The 10374-nt window shown below is 38.1% G+C and overlaps 2 protein-coding genes across 2 annotated transcripts; both read left to right on the forward strand.

Annotated features, from left to right (window-relative positions):
• Nucleotides 1–341: 341 nt before the first annotated feature.
• Nucleotides 342–4167, forward strand: LOC101295771 (DUF21 domain-containing protein At4g14240-like). Its single transcript, XM_004290625.1, has 13 exons — nucleotides 342–629; nucleotides 720–796; nucleotides 875–958; nucleotides 1065–1178; nucleotides 1441–1524; nucleotides 1764–1835; nucleotides 2151–2218; nucleotides 2520–2607; nucleotides 2724–2797; nucleotides 2876–3197; nucleotides 3448–3494; nucleotides 3596–3674; nucleotides 3776–4167. Exons 1-13 carry the CDS (start codon nucleotides 416–418, stop codon nucleotides 3890–3892), a joined length of 1440 nt encoding a protein of 479 aa, XP_004290673.1. The 5' UTR covers nucleotides 342–415; the 3' UTR covers nucleotides 3893–4167.
• Nucleotides 4168–5701: 1534 nt separating this feature from the next.
• On the forward strand, nucleotides 5702–10009 carry LOC101296055. The gene is made up of 9 exons (XM_004290626.1): nucleotides 5702–5751; nucleotides 6042–6104; nucleotides 6537–6690; nucleotides 6882–7609; nucleotides 8021–8194; nucleotides 8318–8434; nucleotides 8775–8954; nucleotides 9039–9085; nucleotides 9421–10009. The coding sequence occupies exons 2-9, from the start codon at nucleotides 6057–6059 to the stop codon at nucleotides 9755–9757; spliced, it is 1785 nt and encodes a 594-aa protein (XP_004290674.1). The 5' UTR covers nucleotides 5702–5751; nucleotides 6042–6056; the 3' UTR covers nucleotides 9758–10009.
• Nucleotides 10010–10374: the final 365 nt, after the last annotated feature.

Below are 10374 nucleotides of genomic sequence, written 5' to 3' on the forward strand. Positions count from 1 at the left end.
GGATAACTAGGTGAGAAATTATGTAGCTTGTGTTATGTTTGATTGTTGCCTTAAAAAACAACCATAAGTCTAAGACATGTTAGTTCAATCCATGATGGCACTTTGCAAACTCGGGTGTGCGAGTTTCACAGTTGGACCACCAAAGTACAGATGGTAAGAAGGTAAGATTCCGGTTGTCGTTTACAATACGACTGGCAAAATGACAACGTCCTTTCTTCCTAGGCCCGTGTCGTCCGAACCGTTAGTTACGTCAGCAAGTCTCCTCTTCTCTAAACTCGTCACGTTACACAAGGAAAGGTCAAAAACCCCGCACTCTCTCCGTTTTTTTCTACCCGATTCTCACTCTCAGCTCTCTCAGTCACCGTGGATGGTGGCGCCGCCGTACGCCTAAACTTACCGCTCAATCTCGAACGCCATGATAACGTGGAATAGCGCCCGTGACATAGTCCTCGACTCGGATGACGTTCCGTTCGGGACCGGTGAGTGGTACCTCTACGCCGGAATCTCTTGCCTGCTGGTTTTGTTCGCCGGAATTATGTCCGGACTCACGCTAGGATTGATGTCACTAAATCTCGTTGACCTTGAGATTCTGCAGCGGAGCGGTACCTCTGATCAGAAAAAGCAAGCCGGTACGTTTTGAATTTGATGCTAGTTTGGTTTCAATTGAGCTTAATTTGAACTTGATCATTGATATTGAATCGTTATCTATCTTTTCGCAGCTGCAATTTTACCTGTGGTGAAAAAGCAGCACCAGCTTTTGGTCACTCTGCTTCTCTGCAATGCTGCTGCCATGGAGGTTTATAGTTTGCCCCAACCAATTGTCATCTATGTATAAGTTATGAACTACATTGGATTTACAATTTTTTTTTTTCAGGCTCTTCCTTTGTACCTTGATGAAATCTTTCACCCTGTGGTTGCGGTTTTGCTCTCTGTAACCTTTGTTCTGATTTTCGGGGAGGTATGTTGCCTACTTGATTATTCGTAAGATCATAGAGATGCAATTAGTGTGGCATTTGGTTTTTATTGGGATTGCGACTAACTTGGATATTGATATTGTCTGTTAGATTATTCCACAAGCTGTATGCTCAAGATATGGGCTATCTGTTGGTTCAAATTTTGTTTGGCTTGTTCGAATTCTGATGATCATCTGCTATCCAATCGCATACCCAATTGGGAAGGTAATGTCTATAGCATTGTGGACTTAATTTTACCTCATTTTCTGCTGAATTAATTGATTTTGGTTATCGGATATCCAAGTATTGCATTTAGACCAACACTCAGATGAGTTCTTACAAGGCAACAATCTTTTCCTCATTCTGTATTTGGTGATGATTTCTGTTATTGAACTCAACGCTATGTTTTCTAAACTAAAAACTGAGTAATAGTGTAATTGTCTAGGCTCTAGGTTTCAGATTGAAATACCATCTTCTTTGTGTTCAGGTTCTGGATCTTGCACTCGGACATGGAGATGATTTGTTCAGGCGAGCACAGTTGAAAGCCCTCGTCTCTATTCATGGCCTTGAGGTAAGCAATTTAGATTGAAACTTTGGATGCATGCCACCACTTGGAATTGCCCACATTTTTTGTTTATCATTTCTAAATTCTTTTCATGAAGAAAATGTTTCTGTAAATAATTTACAACTAGTTTCTTCGGGGTGAATGTGACTTTTTGATTAGTGTGTGGCTGCTGAAAATGTCAGAACAGTTATCTGGTTCTCATGGTTTCCTGTTGTTCCTTGGCATGCTATTTCTGTCCATTATAGGCTGGAAAGGGAGGTGAACTAACACACGACGAGACAACGATCATCAGTGGAGCTCTAGATTTAACTGAAAAGGTGCTTAATGCTTACAAACCAGTGTTCTACACTTGACTGGTGATAATTTCTTAATTGCATCTTCCACTATTAAATAATTTATATTGGGTTGTTCATGCCAGTGGTCCTTAGTTTATACTATCAACCTTTTGTTTCTTTCATGGTCAAGTGCATTCTTGGTTAACTTTGTTTGTTGCTGATATTGCTCTGAAATTATTTTATTGCTAGTTTTCCTAAGTACTTTGTTTCACTTACATGTCTCAGTTATCTTCATGGCAGTTTAAGCATTGACATAAGATTTCTCTAATCTGTGAAAAATCATTTTTCATTCTACAGACTGCCGAGGAGGCTATGACACCTATTGAATCAACATTTTCCCTGGATGTTAATTCAAAGTTAGACTGGTATGTCTTTTGTTGGCCTTTTCTTGGTTTCAATTTATGCTGAAAGTGATCTAGTTTTCTTCTTTCCACTAATAAGGACATATCTTGATCCTTAAATCTTGCTATGTCTGCTGTTTAATTGGGCGAGTACAGTAGACAGTTAAGCAAGAAAAGGACTTGTTATGATCACTTGGTAGCAATTTAGATGGGTCTTTCTCTTCTGCTATATAGGGAAAAGACATATATAGAGTTCGTCTAAACACACTTGTCTTCTTTTTAACGAGGGCAAACACATTAACATTATTTTTTTTTTCTACCACAGGGAAGCAATTGGGAAAATTCTTGCACGTGGTCATAGTAGAGTCCCTGTCTATTCTGGAAATCCCAAAAACATAATTGGCCTCTTATTGGTGGGTTACACACTTATGACCCATTTTTGTGTGTGAGTGGGAAGTGTGATCCTTGTTATCGGTAATAGCTGTTTTTTAGTGATGATTCATTTGGTATTTTGTTGTGCTGAAAATAGGTGAAAAGTCTCCTTACAGTACGAGCAGAAACAGAGACTCCAGTTAGTGCAGTTTCCATTCGCAGAATGCCTAGGTTTGTCATTTCTCCATATTCTCTTTTATATCTGTTCTCTTTAGGAAAACATTAAAATCATATGCATATATATCACAGGGTTCCAGCCGATATGCCTTTGTATGATATACTTAATGAGTTTCAAAAAGGAAGCAGTCACCTGGCTGCTGTAGTGAAGATCAAAGGAAAAACCAAGACTCCTCTGCTTGCTGCTGATAGAGAGAAACGTGAGGAGGCCAGACTAACCAATGGGTGTGTTGCCATTGATGTTGATAAACGTCCAAGTTCTCTGACAAATATGCCAACTGTTCAAGAAAACGATGGTATTACAAATGGTATTTCACATTTATCGGAAGATATTGAAGATGGAGAGGTGATTGGAATCATAACCCTGGAGGATGTTTTTGAAGAACTTCTGCAAGTAAGCTCTGCTTCTAAGTTTTATATTTGGATATCGAATTATCCATTAAGTCCTGAGTAGTCAGTTTTGTTCCTGAGTAGTCAGTTTTGTACCCTATAGCACTCCCACAAAATGTTCTCACTTAATGCTCACATCACCCAGTCCAGTCTTCTAACTTGACTCTATTAAGCTTTACATGGTTCAGTAGTATATTTTTCTCTCTTTCCCATTGTCTCTGGATTGATTTTTGTGGTTCTCTTTTACAACACAGGAGGAAATTGTTGACGAGACAGATGTATATATCGATGTACATAAGAGGTATGATGGTATCAATAGCTTCTGGTGTACATAAGATCAATGCTCTTGATCTCCCTCATGGTCATTTCGTGTGATTAATCTGGATTGTTTGATTTGTGTAGGATACGTGTGGCTGCAGCTGCAGCTGCTTCATCCATGTCCAGAGCTCAGTCAAGTCAGAAGTTGATTCAAAAGCATGCAGTAAGTTAGCATCATTCACTTGCCGATGTTCATTGCAAAGTCATTGAACAGCTGAAGTTGTAAACCACTATTTGTCTAATTATATCTTTGCTGTCGTTCAGGGAGCTTCAAATAAGCAAGGAACTACCCCGAAGAAGTCTGGGGAGGATGATCCAAATTCGATGAGGTTTTCAGGGAGTCCACGGGAGCCTCTTCTAGGCGGTACAAGATCACAGTAGTTCCAGTTGGGATAGAAGGCTACCCTTGCTGCTTCCGGCCTTTGAATTTTCATGCCACAGAGGTTGAGGCCAGTGGCATTTGTGCCCTTGTTGTATATCATCATCACACATAAAACTGTAAGTTAGGGTTTTAGTGCTTGAAAGTAATTCTGGGTTTAATTTTGTTGATCTATTCTCAGTTTCTCACTCTAAAGCTAAAGAATTAGAGGATATACTTCACATTAAGACTTGGAAATGAGTTTCGGAAATGGTGAAATGTTGTGCTCTTTAAGTTGACGCCTCAAAGTAGCTGCTATATCATGAATGATGATTATCTCCAATCCGACCAGATGAACAAAACTACAAAAGGCATACATTGCAGCACCTGAAAAAACAAACACAAGACACAGGCAAAAAGAACATAAACTTGCACCACAATCCGGATTATTGCTGCCTTCTATTTAGGGATTCATCAACTAGAATAAGAATTAACACGGATAATATAAGCCTTGAATTTGAGCATGTCATGAATCATGGATATCTTGATCCGACCATATGAACAAAAGCAATGCGAAGTAGCACTTAGAAAAAACAGATACAAAACAGGCAGATGGTATGTGAACTTACATGTATAAATTTGAATTATAGCAATTGTGATTATAAATTTCTCGTTGTACTCTATGGTCTTGAGTTAAATCTTTGATAAAAAAAAGACATGAATCTGTAACTTTTTACTCAAGCGACAGAGAATTTATCGAGAAATTTTATTCACACATCCTAAATCACTTGATACACATCCCAATTTTTTTGGTAATTTTCTTTTCTCACACATTACCCACTTTACCCTTATTTTATTGTAAGCCAATATCGTCTTTCTCGAGTCTCCAACACAGTTCATCGCCATCGTCATCTCACACTACATTATGTATAATCATATTTCAATAATTGAAAATAAGAAAGGACGACGAAAGAGTCTATAAAGATGATAGTTTGAATTTCTTGGTGAGATTTCAACCTTCTAGCTTTGTTGCCAGGCTATGAAAAAGAAGAAACCCCAAGCTTCAAAACGACAATACAATCGACCTCATGTCAACTATGTTTTGAGTTTTAATATTGAAATTATTTTTTAGGTGATTTAGACATTCAGTAGTTTGGTTTGGAGGCAACCCAAATAGTTGACCTGCATCTTAGTTTGTTATTACATATGATCCAATTTTACAGTTGCAATGTTATACATTTACCTTCATGTAAATAGACTTCTAAGATTATGATTATGCTGGACACACGATGAGAATAACAAAATCAAAGAAATCTTCATCTTCTGGGTTTAAGGTTTAGAATTGGACAATTTTTTTTTTCTTTTATCTCAAATTAGTTATGAGGGTAAAGGTGTAATTAAAAAACTTAAAAAAAAAAGGAATGTGCATTTAGTATTAAGGAATGTGTAAATAAAATTTGTCGAATTTATCCCGAAGAAAAAGCGACAAAGAATTTGATGCGGAAAAGGATTGAAATTTCCAAGTAAAACGGAGGAAATTTCCGAGTTACACAACGTTCATCTAACGGCACAATTTATCTGTTCCACGTCGGCTAACGTCCATCCAACGGACAAAAGACTCGTTTATCACAAAGACAAAGACAATAAACCCCTCGTGTAAGAAGCATAATAGCGACAATACCCTTTAACTTAGCTGCATGGGTTATGTGGTCATGTCAACTGGGCCGAAAGAGTCTCTATTCAAGTTTGTTATCTCGAATATCGAACCCTACAAATAGCCAACGCAAATCGAAAACCTTTTCTTCTTCCTCAAATCTCCTCCTCCTTTATAATTTTTCACACTCAGCGAGCCTCTCTCTCTCTTCCTCTCTACACCTGAAAGGTCTGTCCTCCTCTCAATTCTCATCTCCTTCTATCTCTGAGAAACGTTTCCAAAGTTTCGCTTCAATTTCTTTCAATTGTGTTCCTCGTCTGAACTCTGTTTCCAATCCTATTAATTTCGGTTTGTAATAATGATATTGTTTTATTAATATTAATTTTGTTCGTGTTTATCTTACGGTGATGAATTGTAATTCGGTTCTGAATTTCAAAGATACTCTCGTTAATTATTCAATCAAAGATGCCTGATCATCTCGATTGTTGATTCTATTTATTATGTTTTGAGTTTTGCAGATTAGTGGCTTGGATATGGGAGTGAATGCTGTTTTTAGCTCCTTGAAGGAGATTTTTCCCCAGGTATTGCTTTAATAACCTCTAATTATAATGTTATCGTCGGATCGTTTCGGTATAATTGTCATGTTTTGCCTTGTGAAACTTTAACTTGCTATTTTGAGATTGGGGCATTGGATTTGATGTATGGAATGGTGGCTTTGGTGTTACGTATTCTGATGACGGATTAGCAGAAATAATAGTTTTATTTTGTTAAATTCATTGATTTGCTTGCACCGTTTATTTGTATGAGTCCAGCAGATACTAATGGTTATGAAATTTCTAGTTTGATGTTACGGAATTGACGTTGATTTAATTAACTGAGATATCATTAGCTTTGACGCGGTGTTTTATCTACTATAGTTGAGGCTTTAAGTTGATGGAATCTTTAGGTGGTAGGATGTTCTTGCGATCTGTATTTGGTTTTGATTCTGATTTGCGCATTATGTCTTTGCACAGGTTGATTTTCGTCTTTTGAGAGGTGTTGCTTTGGAACATGCCAATGACCTTGACGCAGCTGTCGAGGATGTGCTGAATGAGGTTCTTCCTTTCTTGACCAACCGTCCTGGAAGTCCCGCTAAGATTCAAAGTCCTACTGGCGAACCCACTGAAGGTATTCTATAGCATTTCTTGAGAATATCTACTGCCATTATATTATCAACAATTAATTGCAATACTAGAATGCTGCTCTTCTTTTCCTTTTTAATGGTAAATTTTGCACACACTTTATTTGTGTAAATTCTGAAATTGTCTGTTAGGGAGTAGAAAACGTAGATACTAACAAGTTGTCAATTGAAATTGCAGTTAAACCTTTGAGTAGAGAATTGATTCACCAACAGGTAGAGAAGGAAGTAGAGGTTGAGCCTTCTCCGGCAGTAGGATACACCGATTTTGAAGATGCCAACAATAATGATCATACAGAATTTACAAGTGCTTCCTTCCATGAGGTTTCTACCGTGGTAGATGACACAAGTTCATCTCAGAATCTTCCAGCAGCAAGATCCCCTGATGTAGATAATGCCAAAAATACCGATCATACAGAATTTACAAGTGCTGCCGTTCATGAGGTTTCTACACTGGTAGATGACACAAATCCATTGCAGAATGTCCTGGACTCCTCAGATGTAGATCAAGCAAGTGGGCACCAGGAACAAGAATGTGTGAACTCTGGAAGTAGAGAACTGGAAACCATTGGTAATGTTGATGTTGAGCTTCAGCAGTCGTCATCTGGAATGGTGATCAGTTCAGTACATGAACAAGAGGGGGTTCATGACTGTTCCATCAATGAGCCTTATGAATGGAAAGATTTCGATTTTTCTCAACATGATAGTCTAGCCGGCTCTCATTTTGAGGGTGAAAGTTCTATTGTTCGGCTGGATCCTCCTTTTCCAGAACATGTACCAGAAACCGTCCTTTCCAAGGAAGATGATTCTTTCTGTGATTTGGCTGATGATATGAAGGAGGCCACTACAAATAGCATATGCAATATTGATGTTCTTGAAGAGAGCATTGAAGATGCTAAACATAACAAGGTACTAATCTAATAATGGACCCTGCATTGTTGATGTTCTGCCCTGCATCATTTATATCATGTTAGCAGTTTATCAAGTAATTGACCCTGTATATTTTGAAAGACTGTAAATATACCTGATCCCATTTAATGAGAGCAGTTATATCTCATAAGAAAATAGATTAGTTCGACATGATGATGATGTTTTGTTAGTTGTTTTTATTGCTAGACGTATTAGGCTTTTCTTTTTCATTGGATTGCTGCAATTTGATAGGGATTTGAACTTCGTGCTTCATTTCATTTGATACCAAAAAGGGTGTGCTCATAAATGTTTTGCCTAAATTTGGGAGCTTGAACATGATGTTTACCAGAAAGAGCAAGTTTTTTGCATTTCACTACTATGAAACAGCTTCTAAATTTGATAATGGTGCAGAAAACATTGTTTTCAGCCATGGAGTCTGTTATCACCATGATGAGAGAAGTGGAACTTGAAGAGAAAGCTGTTGATCGTGTCAGAGAGGAAGCAGCAAGGGGAGGTCAGGATATTATGGTGAAGGTGGAGGAACTAAAAGACATGTTGGCACATGCGAAGGATGCAAATGACATGGTTGTCTATTGCTTGATTATGAAATTCTGAATTTATTGTATTGGTTTATGAATGTGTCATCATGATTCATGACTGATGATAGATCTCTTGTTTTTTTTTTTTTCCCCCTCTTCTTCTTGTTAGCATGCTGGTGAAGTTTATGGGGAGAAGGCAATTCTAGCAACTGAAGTTAGAGAGCTTCAATGTCGATTGCTCAGTTTGTCAGATGAAAGGGATAAGTCACTTGCAATCCTTGACGAGGTTTCGACTCCTCTACTTCTGTTTGCTCATTGTTTGTTAACTTTGCTAATTAGTTGCTCATTTGTGCTATCTTCATATCATAGTTATTTACTCTTTTTAAAGCAGATAATTCAAATAGTGGTTCTATGAAAAGAGTAATAGTGCTCACTTACAGTATATAAGATTGTCCCCGCGCGCCTTTTGGTTTTGTTGTCGTTAAACTTCTTGTGGCTGAGCTGTACATTTCTTACAGTTGAAAAGATTAGGAAGTATGTGCAGCCTTTAAATATATCCTACTGATGGAAAAGACAATAGACATGTTATTTAATTTCTTATTTTGTTATCTGTTATGTAAATGCAGATGCGTGAAACACTTGAAGTACGACTAGCTGGAGTAGCAGAGTTGAGAAAAATGGCCGAGGATGAAAAGTTAGAGAAGGAAGAATCTGCACGGAAAGCTCTTGCTGAACAAGAAGCCATCATGGAGAAAGTGGTCGAGGAGTCGAAGACACTGCAACAGGCAGCGGAGGAAAATTCCAAGGTAATAACTTTGTCCAGCAGCCATGGACTAGACTGCAATCTGAAATAGTGGATATTAATAGTTCTATTTTTTCCTTAACTGCAGTTGCGGGAGTTTCTGATGGACCGTGGTCACATTGTAGATATGCTACAGTAAGTTTCTTTCTCCCTGTTTTATCTAATGTATAATCTTGAACTTTCGATCAGATTACATACCTGTGGTTTATCATAAGCAAAATAACATCGAATCACTCCTTATGCTTGAAATAGGATGTAGTAAGCTGCTCTAGTGTTCTCGGTTCAGTCTGTTAATAGTTGTACATTCCTTTCCCTCTACTTGAATTCTAGAAGTATCCTCCCAGTTTCTTTCTCTGTACTGCCTAGTATTTCTAAAATTCTCTTAAACCATCTTCTGCCATATTGCAGACAAACTATGCATTCTTTTAACCATTAGACCAACCTTCTGATGTTGTGTTATAAATTTGCAGAGGAGAAATCTCTGTTATCTGTCAGGATGTCAAGTTGCTGAAAGAGAAGTTTGATGAGCGTGTTCCTCTTAGCCAGTCGGTTTCATCTAGCCAGACAAGTTGCATCTTAGCTTCTTCAGGATCATCCTTGAAAAGCGTGGCGTCTGGCTTTCTTGTAGAACGAGTTGGGTCAGTTGGGTCATCTGAGTCACTAAAGACCCTAGAGAGGGTGAGTCCTGTTGCTTCAGTTGACGGTCTCTCACCAAAATTCAGACAAGAAAATGAAACAATCAAGGTGGATAAACAAGCTCTCATGGAAGATGGGTGGGATGTCTTTGACGAAGATCTCTTGGAGTAATAAACTCACGGCTCAAGTTATGAAGATCTTCATCCATATGCTTTTTTTAGTAAGTTTATATTTCACTAGACAGCGTATTACTAGTCCCCCTATAGAGATGGTGAGCTATCTGCAGTGAATTTATTTTTGTACAGTACAGTTTGGAAACCAATAATTTAAGCTTGGAGATTTTGAAATTATTCTATATATATGAGCAATGAAAATGCATGGGATCCCCGCTAAGCAACATGCTGCAGTTGCTTTTCTTTGAAACTGTAGTTTTTTTTTTTTTTTCCTCGAATGAGTGAGATCGATAAGCAGGTAAAGACGTGCAACGTTGATGGATTCTTTGTAACCGAGTTATTGCCCTTCGACTATAATGCTGTCGCTTCTTTATAACCCAGTTATCTGAGAGGTTTCGTTAGGGGTACTGATCATCTCCAGTGAAGGCTTTGTATTGTTCCTTGTGATTCACCATGGCTGTTCTTACTCTAAGAAGTTTAGTTACACTCCCAGCCCCGCTTAGGAAGATAAACTACGTAGTTCGCTTCAGCCTAATTTCATGAACGAGGCCAATTAGCAGAGTTTGGAGAACACTTTTGTATCTGCATCGGAACTGACCGGGTAAACATGAGTGT

This window comes from Fragaria vesca, linkage group LG2 (assembly GCF_000184155.1).
Source record: "Fragaria vesca subsp. vesca linkage group LG2, FraVesHawaii_1.0, whole genome shotgun sequence".
In the NCBI taxonomy this organism is placed as follows: domain Eukaryota; kingdom Viridiplantae; phylum Streptophyta; class Magnoliopsida; order Rosales; family Rosaceae; genus Fragaria; species Fragaria vesca.

Bases quoted from the DNA above. Each gene is read 5' to 3' on its own strand.
- LOC101295771 (XM_004290625.1), top strand. From the start codon at position 416: ATGATAACGTGGAATAGCGCCCGTGACATAGTCCTCGACTCGGATGAC. The intron at 959-1,064 runs GTATGTTGCCTA...ATTGTCTGTTAG, and splicing joins TTGTTCTGATTTTCGGGGAG to ATTATTCCACAAGCTGTATG. The intron at 1,179-1,440 runs GTAATGTCTATA...CTTTGTGTTCAG, and splicing joins TCGCATACCCAATTGGGAAG to GTTCTGGATCTTGCACTCGG.
- LOC101296055 (XM_004290626.1), top strand. From the start codon at position 6,057: ATGGGAGTGAATGCTGTTTTTAGCTCCTTGAAGGAGATTTTTCCCCAG. The intron at 6,691-6,881 runs GTATTCTATAGC...TTGAAATTGCAG, and splicing joins TACTGGCGAACCCACTGAAG to TTAAACCTTTGAGTAGAGAA. The intron at 8,955-9,038 runs GTAATAACTTTG...CCTTAACTGCAG, and splicing joins CAGCGGAGGAAAATTCCAAG to TTGCGGGAGTTTCTGATGGA.